The sequence below is a fragment of the Populus euphratica genome, unplaced genomic scaffold (assembly GCF_000495115.2).
Source record: "Populus euphratica unplaced genomic scaffold, PopEup_1.0 scaffold26.1, whole genome shotgun sequence".
Taxonomy (NCBI): Eukaryota; Viridiplantae; Streptophyta; class Magnoliopsida; order Malpighiales; family Salicaceae; genus Populus; species Populus euphratica.
This window is the reverse complement of record NW_011499896.1, coordinates 400,992-419,966: the sequence shown is the minus strand read 5'-3', so window position 1 is coordinate 419,966 and position 18,975 is coordinate 400,992. Positions and strand designations below refer to the sequence as shown.

The following is an 18,975-nucleotide window of genomic DNA, read 5'->3' as shown; positions in this document are numbered from 1 at the left end:
GCCTTTTTCAGGTCTTTTTATGATTTTCTACATCATATTACGTTTCATGTTTGTTTTGGATTTTCAAGTTATGTTTTACTTGGATCTTTACTTACTAAAAAATAATAATAATAATAATAACAACTTGTGTTTAAATTAATTTTCTCTATTTTCACTGTTCTTAAGAAACCTTAACTAGTCCAGACTAGCAACTTAATTGCCCGCGTTATTGCATTTTAAAAAGTGTAAAATGGATAAATAAACCAGATATTTTTCGATATAGACATTTTTAGCTGGACATCGATGCAAACCTGAATTAGAAAGTGGGAACATTGTTCAGCAAACAGTTGAATTATCAAAAGCATGGTGCATTATGATAAAACGGTGTATATTTACTGGGTAAGATGTAAGCTCAACTTGACAAAAGGCTTTGCATGCGTAGGCAATTTGTAACAAATGAATGTGTTCCACGATGAAATAAATATAAAAAGTTAGAAATCTACTTTGCAGAAAGTTAAATGCAATTACTTCAGTGATGATGATGGCGCTTGCAAGTCAGTTGTTGAATGATCAACAGAGTATATATACAACACTAGCAATGGTGGGGGAACTTACCTTTCTATGGGAAAGATGGTGGGGGATGCTTCTGCTTTTTCATTGGGCTTATTTTCTCCGTTTCAGCAAATGAAAGCATTCCCTTGTAATGCTGCTGCTGAGGTAGAAAAGTAGCAATGTTGACATGTGGGAGAAGCGGCCTAAAACTGAAATTGATCATCAGAATGAGCATTTAGATAACATTTATAGTTTATAAAGGTCGAAGCTTTGTTTGTTTTGGTGACGTATTATCAACATTATCTAACATTTATTTTGAAAACACAATTGAAGAGATTCATGAAGTTGTCCAAGCTCGGCATGCATGAACGCGGATTGTCCCTCCATAGTTTGTCGGCTTCTTGTATAAAATATGAAGGAAAAAGTTTCAAAGTTGGATATAAAGTGCAGACTTAAAGCCACTTCAGTAGAACTGATCATGAATTTATTATATAAATAAAAAAATCTCTGTTGATCAAAAGAAGCCTCGATGAATTTGTAAGCACAGTACAGTCACAAATCTGTACTGTGACCAGTAAACACAACTTAGAATAGTATGAGTTTAGCGCACTGTGAATAGAGAGCATCCAAGCTTCCATGTTGTGTATATAAGATACCTTGGTAAGAACTACGAAGTTCTGCAGAACATGTTAACATGCCATGAACTTAGACAACGATCTGTTATATGAAAAGAATATTTATTATTCATGCTTCTGGTGATTGTGATCTGGCCATGCATTATACCATGCTTTTAAACAATTAACGAAACAACCAAGAATCTGCTACCGAGGGAACTACTTCATTGCAACAAGAAGAAAAAAATCATCAGAATTCATCTCGTGTACCTAAGACCACTAACAAGCTTATCTATTCACACAAGCAGAGTCCCACCTCAGTTCAACAAAAGAAAGTACTGGCTGCACAATTCCAACACTTGTTTCTTTATTCCATTCAACTAGCAAAAAAATAGCAAAGAATGAGAGAGCATTGGAATCCCATCAGCCACCTAAATTAGCCGACAAATACAAAAAGAAATATTGAAGAAAACACGTGTAAGAACAATAAATATTTTTTGATAAACCCAGGAAATATTATATTAGAGTCTATAAAGTAGTTCCAAAGTGAGTGGAGAAATTGAGACCGGACAAACAAAAAGGAAAACTTGATGAGTCGTCTTTCTTTTCAGCTGCAGTTTTTGTCTCTAAGATATCCTGCAAAAAAAAAAAACTATGTAAACCAAATTATTTAACATTGTTGCTTTTTTTCCATTCCATGAGCATCCAACAAATTATAGAAATTACTCAATGCAGAGGAAACCAAAAAAAAATAAAGAAATTGACTTGTCATTTAAGAAGTTAATAGACAGTTTAGAAAGAATGGTATGGACGGTTATTAGAGCTAATGGTAGATTGATTGCACTTAAACAAAAAGGGGATAAAGGAGTAACGATAGGTTCTTTGCTGATGAAATCCAAAAAATCTAAGTAATTTAGTAACGTGATTTCTGGGTTGAATAATTAATTAATTAATTAATTCTTGTAATTTCATTTATTTTTTTTTAAGTAAGATGGTCAAATGGCCTGTACTTGATAGATAATAGATCAATATGATTTATGGTTGATATCTAAAAAAAATCTTATTTAATGAATATGAAGACTCTCAGATAAAATATCAATTCTCTTCTAGTAAAATATTTCTCGCTCTTTCAACGATTTTATCATAACTAGCTTTACTGAGTTCATGATTTGATTTGATAATAAACATTAATGCAACGAACAATAATGTTATTGTGATTTATTAAAAAAAACTAATAGTATTTGTATTTGATTCTTCATCTATGATTGAACTTTCACCTACATGACTCAAATTTATTCTCAATACATCTATAATCATACTCCTATAATAATTATTATTATTTTCTACAACCTTATACATATTACTAGAACTAGAGGTTGACCCAGTCATCTTTTCTATAATGATCTCGTAAATAATATATAGTTTTCTATGTGCAAATCAACACCAATTTTTCTTTATAAACTCTTTTGTAAAAAAGTATCGTAACAATATTTAAATCGATAAACTTTTTATTTTACATCTCTTGCATGAACATCTAATATCGTCTTCGCTAATATTTCTCTGTTTACATAGTATGTAATAAAATTCACAATTTCATTACAATAATTCATCATGTGTAACTGCTCGAGTGAAACTTAATATACTAAAAAATGATTATTTATTGATATAACTTATATCAAACCTATATAAAATATTGAGAAGAACATTTATTAATTAATTATATGAACTAAATAAATTAGTTAACATTAATTTAACTTAAACTTATTCAATTTATTTTAATAATATCCTTAAATCATTATCAATTTTTTACAAAAAAATCAAATTCCTCTATATTTACTAAAATCTTCAACTTAACAATAAAATTGACAAAACATAAAATATACTCATTAAATAAGTTATTATTTATTCCATTACAAAACACTTAAGTCGCAAAATCAAAATTAATTTTATTAAATTACAAATAAATATAATTTTTTAAAATTTTAAACAAATTCTAACATAGACGAATCATATATTTATATAACAATTTTTTTTTTAAAAAAACTAGAAAACGTATAAACATAAAAATAAACTAATAGACAAAATTTGCCAATATATATCAATAATATTGTTTTCATCAATATTTATCAATTTTCTCTAGTTGTTGGCGTTGGGTGTCATTGGGCTAGAATTCCAGCCATTTGAGTAGGTGCAAAAAGAGAATTTATTATTATTTTTATTATTATTATGCGTATGATCAGTATCGATGCCGCTTTAAACAGAAAACAGGTGTGATGGGTGGGGCAAGCAAATTTATGCTCCCATTAAAGAGCATGTATACCCGGCATCCTTGTCGAAGAATTAACTCCTAGCGTAAATGTGCCTGCGATTAGCCTGATATTAACTACACTTGATTGCTGTAATTGCAATGGCAGGCTTGCAGTCATGCTCAAAATCAAACGCCTGAAAATCCCCACTTTTTTACAGCGTTGGTTTATCGAGCTTTCTTACAAATCAGATAAAGGACTCTGGGCACCATAAATGCTGTATGGTCTAAGAAGAGGAAACTATACTGATACTTTAACGCATCCCCCTTGATATTTTAATCTCGATTCAAATGCAATATGAAGAGAAAGATTAATGTTGTTTTTTCAAGAATGAGTTCTCATGATAATAGTTTATAGCATGCTCAATTCTCTTTGATTTAGCATAATCTTTCGTTGATGAAGCTTGTAAGAAAGAGTAGCATTGATCTTACTCTCTCGCAGAATAGCTTTATTGAATTCACTTTCAAAAAACCTGGAAATACGATGCATGTGAATCCCACAAATCCTGTGATTTGAGGTTTCTCTTCTCCTGAGAATGAATCGGGCACTCCTCCATTAATGATGCAAAACTGGCATGACACAGCAGATTTGGATAGGAGGGCACAAAAATTGGAAGTAAAGCATGTTAAAAACCAACCAACCAATGCTGTCCCCACATGACAGGAACTGTTTGCTTCCCAGGTTTGAGGTCGGCGACGAGCACGCCAAAATTAAACCACGAGGGCAAATTAGTCCAAAACCCCAAATATTCTCATCTGGGTCAACCAGGGTAACTCACTTCTACTCGTCAAATTCCAAAAATTACACGCTCGTTGCAGTTAAAGGGAAAAGAAAAGGGAAAAGGAAAAAGGAAAAAGGAAAAAGGAAAATCCAAATTCATGAAATGAAATAGACGGCGAGGAAAACTCATGTAGGGTAAGATTTTAACATGATGGGTTCCACCACCTGACAAGCACTCTTTCCTCATTGGGCAGAGGCTCACGCGCCCTTTAAAAACTCTGTTGCAAGTCCCATCAAGCGTTGAGATGCATCATCCGAGGCAAACTTATCCCTTCTTAACGTGTACTCGCCCTGTTATGCTTGGAACAGGATAGCTTCCCCTGGAAATTCAAGGCCTTCAGAAAAGAAAAAAGTTCTGTGCCGTCAAGTTGTTCTTGTAAACTTCTTATAGTTCATCAGAAGAGAACACTGAATATTTGTTGTGCATACGAAAAAAGAATTTAAAATATTTATAGAATCCTTCTACAATTCAATATAAATGCAATTCTGTGTTCATTGTTGCAATTCTGTGTTCACGGACTAATCTCACTGCATTGTAAAAAACATGGACTAAAGGATTTTTAAAATTAATTTTTATTTAAAAATGTCACTGCATTGTAAAAAACATGTACTATAGGATATTATAATAGTAGTTATTTTTAAAAATAATTTTTATTTAAAAATATATTAAAATAATATTTTTTTAAAAATTTATTTTTAACTTTAACAAATCAAAACTATTTAAAAACATAATATACAGTACAAAATACTAGTCGGAAAGATAGTTCATTCATGAGTGATTGCATGTTTAGGGTTTTTATTATTAATATTTATGCAGATCCTCTTGATACTATATTTGAACGTCACCTTCAACTTGAATGCTTTATCAACAAAGATTTAAAAATCTTAATTGGGCAAGGCAAAATGGAATGATTTACGGAAATAAATTCCTTTTTTGTTTTTTTATATGGTATATTATTTAAAATAGTCATTTGAGAGTCAAGTTTTTGTACTTCCATCCCAGACCTTAACAATTCATGCAGACGAAGTTCTATAGCATACGATTTTCTTTTATTTAAAACATTTTACGGGTTGTATGCATCAAAGTTACATATATTTCTTAAAATAAATGGGAATATCTTCCTTGTAAGTTTTCTATATTGATTTTATTTTATCATAAATTACATTGGAATATTTTCTTAGCAAGTTTTGTATTGTATTATATACAAGTTGGATTTACTTTGAGGTTTCAAAGGCACGTCTCAATGCTTAATAATTGATATTTCACTTAAAATTTTCAAATTTACATTTTAAAATAGATTCGAAGGGAATTTAGAAACTAGAGGACTCTACTTCTCATTATATAGCCTATATATATATATATATATATATGACCAAATAAGTTTTTTCTTACTTTTAGTTGCATATACAACGAGAAAATCTATTTGGTATAAAAAAACAGTCCAAAATTATAAACGAAAACCCAATAACATATGTAAATTTGCTTTAGCTTTATTTTAACAATTAAAATCATAAAAATTCCAAGTTGATATTTTTTATTAATTTAAAAATTATCTGATATATATATTTTAATAAATGGCAAGTAAAAGCATCAAAAATATTATAAATTAAAAAATAAATATATTAAATTATAATATTTCATTTTATAGTTATAACTAGATTATATATTCACGCTATACTGTTGATTGTATTAATTTTTTTTAACGTAACAAAAATTATTGAGACTATACAGAACTATTTAATATTATTATTAAAACTGTCGTAACGAATCAACCTTAAAATTTTATAATTTAATTTTTTTATTTAATTTAAATCTAAAATTAAATCATGTGAAAGTTGTCTTATTATAATTGTTTTAAGAGAACTATTCAATATTATTATTAAAACTGTCGTAATGAAACAACCTTAAAATTTTATAATTCAATTTTTTTATTTAATTTAAGTCTAAAATTAAATCACGTGAAAGTTGTCTTATTATAATTGTTTTAATTTGGTTGGTTCAAAAGCAACCCAATTAATTTATAAAAAAATTTGAGAATAAAATTTTAAAAATAAAGGATAAAACTGACATAAAAACCTCATACCCAACACTTTACCTAATTTAAGTTTAAATTTAAATTATGTGAGAATTACCTTGATCTAGTAGATTTAATCGATTCAAAAATAATTTGACTAACTAGTAAAAAAATCCTAAGGATAAAATTAAAAAAATAAAATTAATAAAAAAACCTCTCAATTCCACTTCTTATTTATCTTCAAGTTTTAAATTAAATAATATGAAAATTATTTTAAAATGATCTAATCTACCTTGTCAATCTAAAAATAACTCATATTATTGGTTTAAAAAATTAAAATGATGAAAAAAATAAAAAAATAAAGAAAATTGAACAATAAAAGGACTGGGTTAAAAAAAAAAACAGTAGAACTCCGAAAAGCAGACCAGTTCTTTTTAGGAGATTTTATTCGAGAAAGGTAAGACAACAACACAATCGAATTTCTCAAATCTGGATTTAAGTTAAAGGTAGTTGAGATGGATAGGGCTTGGCTAGAAATTGTCTGGAGACGAACCAAACGCGTGTATGCACGCGCTATTACTGCAAGTGGGTTAACACTGAGTCAAAGACCACATAAAATTTCAGACAAGGAAGCTCGGTGTAAGAAAAACAAACTACAGGGATCAAAATATAAACATAAAATTGGATAATTTAAATTTAGTCCTAGACGTATATAGTCGTTCTCAATTACATCCCAAATCTATAAACTTTATCAACTCACACCAAGATTTTTCCTAATCTCTCAATCGCATCCTCTTATCTATTTCTTTCAACGGTAAAGGTCTAATTTCATATTTCATGGACCCATTGATTTGAAGAAAAATTAATGAAAAAGTCAATGGACATGATAACATATTTAAGCTTGATGCGCATATTTATGTACCAAAACAACATCAACTTGAAAGAATTTATGAGCATTAATAGAAAACAAAATTGTCCATAACGTTTTGACGTTGTGTTTCAAGCTCAATTGTGACTTCACATGTATTTGCAGGTTTCTAGTTATTAAATATAAACATAATAAATATTTTTTTATTTACTAATATTTATGAATAAATACAAAGGTGCTATTTATGAAAATATTTTGAATAAAAAAATATTAGTTTATTAATTTAAATCAATGAATAATGAATAAATGACTGGAAATATAATTATTTAGATTTACATAAAGTAATGTCTTGCATACTATTAAATACAAGAACGAATTGAAAAAAAAAACTTTTAAGAAATAAAATACCCAACTCAAGGTATTGATTACTAATAAATAAAATATTAATATAAAAATCATAGAATGCCATGCCAAAACTAAAAATTATTATTTCAAGTAAGAGTAAAGAATTTCACATCATAAATATAATTTGATGAAATTCATGTAAGATAAAATAAAGATGGTGTTTGAGAGTGTATTAGTAATTATTCTTCAAAATGTTTTTCTGAAAAAATATTAAAATACTTTTTGTTATTTTTTAAATTTTATTTTTGATATTAGTATATCACAATGATATAAAAATAATAAAAAAATAATTTAAAATAAAAAAATTAAATTTTTTAAAAATAGAGATTGAAAGTAATTCTCACTCAAAAAAATATATTTTGCCCATTTTGATTGAAAGTAATTCTCACACTCAAAAAAATATATTTTGCCCATTTTAGAGAAAATGGACTGAAATACAACTTTGATAGAGAGACCTCATTTGAGAATAATTTGAAACGTTTGGAACCAATCTAATTAAATTTAAAGAGCTAGTACCTTCCTGGAAATGAATACATGGGTTAGGGACTAAATTGAGATTCTGTGTAAAAACGATAACGTCGAGTAAATACTAAATACTAGTCTCTATTTTTCTCTTCCCGTGGTTAGATCGCTCTGTTTCTTCCTCTTTTTCGAAATAAATAAATAACATAAACAAACAATTTCCTTCTAATGCGAAAACAAAATAAAAAAACGAATTAAAACAAAATAAGAATAAAAAAAAAAAACAAGAAACAAAGAAAAGACGCGGCTGCTGTATACACCAAAAACCAGAGAGGGGGAGAGAGAAAGTGTTGGGTAATTGATTCTAGCTACAGAGATCGCACCCAAGCGAGAACCCATACCCAATAAATCAATCCAATTTCTTTGTTTTTTTTGGTTATTATTGAGATCATTTGTTTAGAACTTTAACAAGTAATTAGTTCTCAAGGCAATAAAATTCAAACATCGGCTGGTACCGATTTGAATTTAGTGATCGGGTCCAATTCACTGGAAATCCGTGGTGGGTTTTCGGTTTTGTGAAATGGGTTGGCTTTGTTTTTTTGTTTGGGATTGTAGAGAGATAATTATGAATTCATGGGCTTAAATTATTATTTTATTTTAGTTTTACATTTTGTTGTTGTTGTTGCTGTTTGATGATTTCTCTGGGGAGGAGAGATGGGAGAGAGGACCTAGGGATAGGGTTTGGCAGTGAGAGAGAGATGGAAGATACCGAGCTTGAAGAAGGGGAGGCCTGCTCATACCATAATATCAACAACAACGATGATGATTATGATGCGAGCATGGACCCTGATATTGCTCTCTCTTACATAGTAAGTTTTTCTCTTCCATATATATATGTGAGAATAAAACAAGTTTGATTTATTTTATATTTTTTTTTTAATTTTGTGAAGGTTTGGTTTTGTTAGTGATATATATCATCTGTTGACTTTATTTTGTTGCTGTTCTCCGATGCTTTAGATCCAAAAATTGATGTTAAGTCTTAATTCTGGCTGTTTACAGTGTTAAGTATGGTAGTTTTTATCTGATTAATATGTCCTTTCTGGTCTTTGAAAAAACAGTTGCTCTGGGTTTTGATTGTGTTTAGTTAGAGAAATATAGATGAAATTAGTAGGTTTTCATTTAGTGCTAAGGTTTTGTTGGCTTTAGATGTATAGACATGGTGTTTTGGCTTATTTTGATCTACCAAGTGAATGGAGAAATGTTTGTGTTTTGGCCTCTTCATTTTTATGGAGACATGAAACATATGTTGAGCTTGTTCAGTTATTGGAAAGCAGTACTCAGTTATGATTCTGCTACGTGGGATTGTATGGACTCTGCAAATACATGCAAGTGTAAAAAATGAAGCTTTTGGAAACTTTAGCCTGACATTTGAGTGGCATGAAACCGATCATCTAAATTTTGAATGCATGAATTCTAGGTTTCCATATCTGGATTAGAACCATGAGTCAACATTTTTAATTCACTTATGTTAGGTTCCTGCTACATAATTGCCTCGCAAAATTAGTTGAAATTCGTGGCATCTATGTATACAATGCGAGATGTATGGACTGTTTTTTATTCCAAAGGTTGCACATCTTTCAATTTTTGGCATTTCCATCAGTACAAAACCTGTTTATATCTGTACTTTCCTTGTTTCCTGATCTGCAACTGCTTTCTTCTGTTTATCTCTTTCAAGGATGAAAAACTGCATGATGTCTTGGGACACTTTCAAAAAGATTTTGAAGGTGGAGTTTCGGCAGAGAACTTGGGTAAGTCAACATACTGCAGAAGTGTGGTTAATATAAGCTAAAACAACTGCATTAATAAAGTCCATATTTTGATATTTATTGTATCTGGATTTTTACTTTTCTACAGGGGCCAAGTATGGTGGTTATGGTTCATTTTTACCTACCTATCAGCGGTCTCCTGGTTGGACCCACCCAAGGACCTCACCAAAAATTCAACATCGCAATGCATCTAGATCCCCAAACAATTTGCAACTGGAGGTAGATATATATATATATATTCATTAGCGAGCACATCACTTGTTAATAATTGATTTAAAGAAGGAACTTTTAACTAAATCTTGGTCTACCTTGGAGTTACCATCTTGAACATTTTAATATTTGTTCTTAAAACAGGGCGGCCGCTGGAGCTCTGTATCTTCGTCAACTGCATCTCAATCACTAAGACTTGAGCCTTCTTCTACAGTATTGAAAACAACATCCTCCTTGAATGAGTCGGTTAAACAAGAAGCATGTGTGCCATCCATTCATTTTGCCGAGGAACTTGTTCCTAGAGATGAATGTGTAAACAGGAAATCTGCTAGTTTACAGAAGATGCTGAAAGTTCGAATCAAAGTTGGTTCTGATAACTTGTTGACACAGAAAAATGCAATCTACACTGGTCTTGGGCTTGATGTCTCACCATCTTCCTCAATGGATGACAGCCCCTCTGAAAGTGAAGGGATGTCTCACGATCCTCAAGATGCTCATCTGGAATCTCCTAATTATATTCTCCAGGTAAGTCGTCTCCCTGCAAGTTTTAACCTGTCACGTATAACTCCACTTTGTGTTGGGACTTGGCAGTGATGAGAATGTGTTTCTTTTTATTCTGTGATTGAGCAGATAATGACATCTTTTCCGGTGCCTGGAGCTCTGCTGCTATCACCTCTTCCTGATGATCTTCTCCACCTGAAAGAGATGGAAAAATTAATTAAAGATAGTGGATGCTCGTCTGTTCCAAGGTTTGGTCCTGAAAATTCTTGCACTGTAGTGAATGGGTCTAGCTCTGTAAAAGGTGATGGGACAATGTTTGGAGAGACGAAAATAAAGTCAATGGCGAGAAATGAACTTTCAGCAGAATCAAAGAGTGATATTAATAAGGATTCTGGGATTGGTGTTGGTGTTATATCGAAGGAGATAGAACTTGACACCTTTGCTTGTGAGGAGCTTGTTTCTAATACCTTAAAGCTTCCACTTTTGTCAAATTCATATTCTGCTTCTGTTGGCACTTCAAAGGGAATGGGTAGGGCATCTAACGTGCCTAAGGGAGTGATGAGTGACAAAGGTTTTTCTAGTCTAACAAAAGAGGAATTACCAGTGCAAGAAAATGGGTCGATCAAGAATCCCAAATCCAAGTCCTCTGGAAAGGTTTGGGAAGATAGAAAACCTATTAGTTTTGGCAGTGATTCAGTCTCCCCAAGGAAAGACAGCCATCGCAAAGGAGAAAAGCCTCATGAATCAGTCAAAATTGACTCGAATGTTTCAAAAGGGAGGAAGGCTAAATATCAGGCTCCAACAGAACCTGCCAAGCAGAATGCTGATGAGAAAGCTATGTCGTATGAACAGGAAGGTATGAAGTTACCTTATGCTAAGGAGTCTTCTTCCGAGGGGAGAAAAAAACTAAAGGGAAGTCAAAGTCATGGCACTGTAGTTGCTGAGGCACCAAAAGAGAGTTTAAGGCTTAACTCATCTTTGGCACCAAAAAATAAGAAGAGCAGTTATGCCGACAATTATACAACTAAAGTAGAGTTGGAAGACTTGAAATTACAAAAGAATTCTGGAAAAGCTGGGGATAGATATAGAGAATTTTTTGGGGACATGGAACCAGAACAAGAAGAATTCCGAATGAGTACATTGGTAAAAAGTTATGAGGATAGGCTGGAGGACTTTGAAATGGTTGAAAAGGGCACACATGGAACTAACAGCATGTCCAAGGAAAGATCAAGCACTAAGAAAGTGGATAACCTGTTAACATCTGAAGCATTTCCTAAAGCTGCTTCAACTGGTTCTTTGCACAATGGGGACGGGCCCATAACTGATACTGCTCCTGCTGAAGATAATTGGGTCTGTTGTGATAAGTGTCAAACATGGCGGCTTCTTCCACCTCGTACAAATCCTGATGACCTGCCTGAAAAGTGGCTGTGTAGCATGCTTGACTGGCTGTAAGTACCGTTTTATATTTTACACTTGTTAAAATGAAATAACCTCTTACCTCAAGTAGTTAGAGATAAAATGTGTTGGTTTAATGCCTCTTCCTTTTCCTCTGATGTTTTTTAAATTATAAATGCCTTAGGCCTGGTATGAACCGGTGTAGTTTTAGTGAGGATGAAACAACCTTTGCAACTCGGTCTCTTAAACAAAACACTTCTGGTGGGGATATATCCAAAGAAACTGTGGCTGGTGTTTGGCATCCTGATCAGAGCCTCCAAAATTTTGGTTCACATGCTGCGCTTCCTAGTGGAAGAAAAAAGCATGGTTCAAAAGAGTTATCAAATATGATGTATAAAGAAGATGGACCTATTCAGTTGTCAAACCATACAAAGAAAAGCTTACATGTGCCAGTGACAAATAGAGGCTTAAATGATGTGAAACCAGCTCTTGTGGTAAGTGAACCTGATTCTTTGAAACCGAGCAAGTCTAATTTAGCTGTGGAGAAACACAAACATAAGCCGAAAGATAAGCATAGAGGACTGGACAACTTTTCTGACCGAGGTATTGGATTTAAAATAGCTTTTTCTGCCATAAACTTCCTTTCCTTGAAGCTTAAAACTTACTTCTTTTCTAAAACAAACACTAGGTGGTGGCTCGAAGCGATCAAAGGGGAAAGGCAAAAGGGACCCTGATCAAGATTGTTTTAGAGCTTCTAAGAAAATCAGAGCTGAAGGTTTTCCAGAAGATTGGATGTCTGATCATGGTGGGGCAATTGAAAAGGTGGGTCCTCCTTCGAGCAATGGTTTGGCTATGGCATCATCAGGGAAGAATCCGCCCAAATACAATGATTGCACTTCTAAGAACATGAAGCATGACCTGAAGGACTGGGCTCAACTTTCTGCTAAAAATCCAAAGGAGGATGTCCGCGCTTCCTTGGATAATGGGTTTGTGGATATAGGGAACTGTGATGATAGAGATACAAAAAAGAGGAAAGTGAAGGAAAGTCATGATGCTCAACTCTATCAGGATTCCCTTCCAAACACAGGGCATCACCACCAGGATAGTAATATCATGGCCAAGGAGGAGTTCAGTGAGACTGACTACAGGAAGGTTAAGAAGCCCAGAGTATCCAGGTCTGAAGGGAAGGAGGCTAGTGGAAGTAAAAGCAATGGTAGAACAGACAAAAAAGGTAGTCATAGAAAGAACCAGCAACTACGACATGACCTAGGGAGCACCGTATCTCAGCGGAGCTTGGATGGTGTGGATTCTTTGAAGAGGGATTCTGGATCTTTACATGTGGCAGCTAATTCTAGCTCTTCCAAAGTTTCTGGTTCCCATAAAACCAAATCCAATTTTCCTGATGCAAAAGGCTCGCCTGTAGAATCAGTTTCATCATCACCTATGAGAGTTTCAAAACCAGAAAAACTTGCATCAGCAAGAAAGAATGTCACCAAAAAAGATGCTTCTGTTGATGCTGGTTTCTTTGCCCCAGGTGGCCCACGAAGATTTTCAGATGGGGAAGATGATGGTGGGAATGATCAATCTGGGACAGCAAGGAAGGCAAAAACTCTAGTGCATATTGTTCCTTCTCCAGATATTGCAGATGGCCACCTCTCAAATGATGTAGATTTTCTAAGCCAAAACACTCCTCATCGTAGTAAACCGGCAGCTTTGGATCCATGCCATGACGATGAAAGACAAAATGAAAATCACCATCTTGTGAATGGGTCGCGTCCAAGGAAGTCCGGAAAGGGTTCCTCCTCACGGTCTAAGGACAAGACTAGGAATTTTAATTCTGAGCTCGAAAATGAAGTTAAGGTTTCCAATTCCTTTAATGCAGAAGCACCTTCCTATGATGTAAAACCGACAAATTGCAAAAACAAGACTGAAGTGAAGTCAGGGATCAAACCTGAGGAAAATGAGGACAGATATGTTGACAAGAAGGACTATCAAGGACAAGTGTTGAGTGATAACAGTAAAAGAGTGAATCAGTTAAATGTCAGGGGACCCAGTGGTTTGGATGTTGAAGTAGGCGCTACTCGCAACCATGATGCAGTCTCTACTCCAAAGCAGAGTGTGCTGATAGATATTGAAAAGGTCTCTGATAGAGGGACGACACAATCATTGCCTTCTTCTGGAGGAGCTCAAAATGAGACACTTGCTGGCAGCTCTCATCCAAATTCTTTATCTCACCAAGGAAACAGTGCCAATATGTTGGTTATTAATGCCTCTGCTGGGGAAAATACTGAAATGAAGGAGTTGAAACAGAGTAGAAAGGTCAATGATCCAAATGGGATGAATCATCATCATCATAGCAGTTCCAGAAATGCCTCATCACATGGGCACAGGGTCAGGGATCTTGATGGTCCAAGTTCAGTTAAAAGGGATTCCTCGAGTCAGGCTGCTAACAATGCTTTGAAAGAAGCTAAAAATATGAAACACATGGCTGATCGTGTCAAGGTTTTTACTGTTGATCTTTTAAGAATTTGTCTTCTTTTTGATATGCAACCTTTTCCAATGTTGACTACCTTCTGCAGAATGCCGGGTCAAATCTTGAGAGTACAAGGCTTTACTTCGAGGCAGCTCTGAAGTTTCTTCATGGAGCATCTCTGTTGGAAATCTGTAGTGGTGAGAGTGCCAAAAATGGAGAGCCAATGCAAGTTTACAGCAGCACTGCGAAACTGTGCGAGTAAGTCAGAGTATAGGACTTGATGAAAGGACGTCCTTTTGTTTCTTTTGGGGGGCGGGGCGGGGGCTTAAGTGTTTTCAGAACCAAGGAATCATGCCTTTTCTGTTTGTTTGTTTAACTGTTTAAACTTGCAACACGGAAACTCTTGTTGTTTAAGTAGTTAGGACTGGCCACATAGATGCTGGAAATGCAGGTGCCCTGAATGTGTGTCTTGCTTACTTTCATTATGTTGGGTTTTGATATTCCAGCTTGGATTCAACTATAAACAGCTCTCTACTTAGGTTAATTTGGCCTTTTGTGTGACATTTTTCTTTCCTTTCTAACTACAGAAGTCTCTTTCCACTTAATAATTGGAATGGGAATTGTTTTTATTTGTTGCGTTAGTGTTTTGTATTTGTTCCTTATAGGGTACTGTATCGAATTACTTTCATGACTTGACTATAGCATCTGTGTCATACTATGCGAACCATGGCACTTAGCTGTCCCATTTTGGTTGTTAGTCTATTCTTTGACTTCTCAAACATATTTTCCAGCTTGAATTCAGTTTCCTGCATATATCTCTTCCAGGAGTTTTTGTGACTTTTGTTATTGCATTTTCCGTTGATGATTTCATTTCTGATGGGAAAAAATGAGTTCCTGCTGCGTTCCTTTGCTGAACCTCTTGATGTTTTTAGGTTTTGTGCTCACGAATATGAGAAATCCAAAGACATGGCTGCTGCTGCTCTGGCCTACAAATGCATGGAGGTTGCATACATGAGGGCAATTTATTCCTCACATACCACTGCAAACAGAGATCGTCATGAGTTGCAGATGGCTTTACAAATTATTCCTCCAGGTAATTAGAAGCAAGCCATGATCTCTACTTTAATCTTACACTAAATTAGAGTTCTTTCTCCTGATATTTATGTGCGCGCGCGCGCGCGCGCCCGTGTACATATATATAAATCCTGCTGCTACTTTAATCTTGTGTGACTATCACATGACAATTAGTCACTGTTTTACTTGGACTTGTGTTTGGCTTTTCAAAATTTATTAGGTGACAAACCACCTGGCACTTCATACAAGAGCTTCTAGTTTATCATAGGCTGGGAAACTGTTCATCTTAAGTATGACACTGATTGGAACCAGACCTCTTGGATTTCTTACACAAGAATAGCATACACTTCTGATAATTTTCGAACATGGTTCCAGTGTTGCCAAAACAATCCAAGTAAATTCATTTTCATTTCTCTAGTGTTCCTGTTGAGTGGGGGTGGGCTGTTAAATATGTTGCCAGAGACACATGGATGGCATTTCTGTCACTTGTTCGATGCATCAATATATTTAGCTCTCAGTTTCCGCACTAAGTCTCAAAGGAATCATTTGATTCTTAAGAAAGGGTGTCCAAGTTTTATGTCTGCTTAATTTATGCTTTTGCATTGATATATGTTGTCATGTATGAATATTGTATCCTCGGGTGCTTCACCTAAATTTCTCTTATTTCATTTGTCGTGTAAACATTTTGTCACTCTTTGGGCTTTTAGCTTTTCCTAATGCTTAATGTGGCCATTCGATGGGTGCTTATGAATTGCTTTGATGCCACACTTGTTTCATAATTTATAGGTGAATCACCTTCTTCTTCTGCCTCTGATATTGATAACCTGAACCACACAACAATAGCAGACAAGGTTCCCTTAACCAAAGGCGTAAGCTCCCCTCAAGTAGCTGGAAGTCACATTATTGCTGCTCGGAATCGTCCCAACTTCGCACGATTGCTCAGATTTGTAAGTATATTCAGATTTTGTTTTTGAAAACGCTCAACTTGTCGTTTGATTTTCTCGTTGAAGAATTCACTTTAGAACATAACTTTGAGCATTGGAATATAAAGATATTGGCCAAGGAACATGTTTTGGTGACAACCTGCAAAAAGTTTGGTTGGGAAAAATGTATATTGATCAGTGTTTCCTTTCCGATACAAGAGCATCCCTTTTATTCTCCTATGCACCATAGGCCATGAAATTGTAACTCATCGGTGTCGGTGTTTGAGTTAATCAACCCATGAAGCTCTGCTTTCACATATTACAGCAGCTGGTGCTCCATTATTTGATTCACAACTTTACATCCATGTGTGATGGTTTGGAATGGTAGCGTCATTAAATGTAATTTTGCAGGCACAGGATGTAAATTCTGCAATGGAAGCCTCTAGAAAGTCACGCCTTGCTTTCGCGGCAGCTAATGTCAGCCTGGGAGAAGCCCGATGTGGAGAGGGCATTTCTTCCATTAAAACAGCTCTTGATTTTAACTTCCAAGATGTGGAGGGACTGCTACGTTTGGTGCGGCTTGCAATTGAAGCTATTAGCCGCTAATGTGTCTGGTTGTGGTGGAGATGATAACAACCTTGGAGGAATTTTTGATTGGTTGCTGTGTTCTTGGGGTTTGGCCTTTTAGGTAACGATAGAAGGCACCCTGATCTCTCTGTTGCGGTGGTTGATATGTCTTTTGAGGGATCAGTTATCAGCAAGATGCCATCTTGGTGCTCATTGTACATGTGTATACTACAGGATAATTTTGGACTTTTGAGTATATTCATTTTAATCATACTTCAGCTGCCCTCTGATGCAGACAATGACCTCACTTGAGCCATTTCAAGAGTGTTACCGAGGACTATCGATTCACGAGACTTCTGCAGAAGAGAGAATTTGGAGACTGTAGAAATAAGGAAGTTTTATGGTCCAAAATGGTTGTGCTTTGAGAAATAATGGATAAGGGTAGAGATCCCCGACTATAATTTACGTGGGATTGTAGAATTCTGAAAACCAGAGGATCCCATTTTTATGGAGATTGTTTTTTATTTTTCCTGGATGGAGTTCTCGTTTTGCCATCGTGTTAATTTGCTATTTACAACTCATTGGAAGACATTTTGAGGAAAAATTGTAATATATGCGCCGCTAACATCATGGTCTCAATTTGACCGTCAGAGACCACTCTTTCTTCGGTCCAAGCACCTTGTAAAGATGACAGGGCATTCTCAGGTTGGCTATCCTACTCTTTTCCTTCATCTTTTATTTTCCCCTCCCATTCAATGAGCAGAATTTTGTTTTCCGTTCGTCTCAATCATCAATTTTTATTCTATTTTTTCTTCGTTTTTGCAGGTTACCCTCTTGAGCTTCTGTAATTGCAGTTTGAACCATTTTTTTCCCTTTTGTTAATAGAGAGATATTAGGTAGAAGTTGGAGAGTTAATGGTGGAAAAATAACATAACTGTTGCATGAGACGAGGTTGTGCCCTGTAAGGTTTGTGGGTTGACAATAGCTGTAAACATTAGTTGGATTGTTCATTGTTCTAGTGTGTGATCACCTCTGTCTCTCTCTCTCTCCCCCTCTTTCCTTTGTAGCGGCTGCTACGCGTAGATGCGTGCATGTTTATGCTGATCTTTAAAATATTGGATAAACTCACTCCCTTCTGTAGAACAGAGTCGAAGCCACGCAGGAGGCAAATGTAGATACGTGAATATTTATCATTTTCTTTTAGAAAAAAAAAAATCACAATGAATATTTGACTTAGGCATATACCATAAATTTATCCATCATATGTGTTAATTATTCATTTTTATACTTGTGTTTTTAATTTGTTTAAATAATTTTTTATCTTCTCTGTAAAATTGCTCAATTAATGACTAATTTCTATCAGGTTTCAATGTATGCTAATAATATGTAGCGTTATTAGATATTTTCATTTATCATATGCCTTATTATTTAGATTTATTTAACTTTAAACATGTAGAATTCATCATCTATCTATTTTTAATGTATTTAATAAGACAATTTTACTGGGTGATAAAAATCCTATACGAGCATAAAAAGGAAGGTCATGTGAAAAATATTTAATAATATATATGTATAGTTAATATTGAGATTTGAAAGGGAAAAAAAAATAGAAAAGAAGATTTAATTTAACAAATTCAAAGAACATGAGCGTTGATTGATTAAAAATACAAGGATAAAAATAAATAATTTACACAGGAATTTTGCGTTCCAAAGAACCAGTGAATAAATTTGTGGCAAGATGTTGAATTGGCTTGGTAGGCTTGTTTTAGAGATGTTTTTTTTTTTTAAAAATAAATTATTTTAATATTTTTTTTATAAAAAAATCTACCACAGAACAAAATAATACCGTGACTTGAAACTCAATCCTTCACATCCTATCATTAGTAAAAATTTTAACACTTTATAGTTGGAGAATATTTAAAAAAACTTTAAAAAACTATTTTGAAAATAAATTTGAAAAACAACAAATTTTTTTTTTATATATTTTAAAATAAAAAATATTTTAAAAATAATTGTTTACACAAC

General features: G+C 33.9%; 1 protein-coding gene across 1 annotated transcript; it reads left to right on the top strand.

The window, feature by feature from the left end:
• The first annotated feature begins 8,232 nt into the window (after positions 1–8,232).
• On the top strand, positions 8,233–18,090 carry LOC105132026 (CW-type Zinc Finger). Its single transcript, XM_011035283.1, has 12 exons — positions 8,233–8,850; positions 9,717–9,789; positions 9,896–10,026; positions 10,162–10,542; positions 10,648–11,966; positions 12,098–12,516; positions 12,602–14,415; positions 14,493–14,644; positions 15,319–15,479; positions 16,247–16,407; positions 16,795–17,655; positions 17,776–18,090. Exons 1-11 carry the CDS (start codon positions 8,674–8,676, stop codon positions 16,987–16,989), a joined length of 4,983 nt encoding a protein of 1,660 aa, XP_011033585.1. The 5' UTR covers positions 8,233–8,673; the 3' UTR covers positions 16,990–17,655; positions 17,776–18,090.
• Positions 18,091–18,975: the final 885 nt, after the last annotated feature.

What these genes read in the sequence shown, in the direction of transcription:
- LOC105132026 (XM_011035283.1), top strand. Translation starts at nt 8,674, where the DNA reads ATGATTTCTCTGGGGAGGAGAGATGGGAGAGAGGACCTAGGGATAGGG. An exon ending in ATATTGCTCTCTCTTACATA is followed by an intron (nt 8,851 to 9,716) that starts GTAAGTTTTTCT and finishes ATCTCTTTCAAG; the next exon opens with GATGAAAAACTGCATGATGT. An exon ending in AGCACTGCGAAACTGTGCGA is followed by an intron (nt 14,645 to 15,318) that starts GTAAGTCAGAGT and finishes TGATGTTTTTAG; the next exon opens with GTTTTGTGCTCACGAATATG.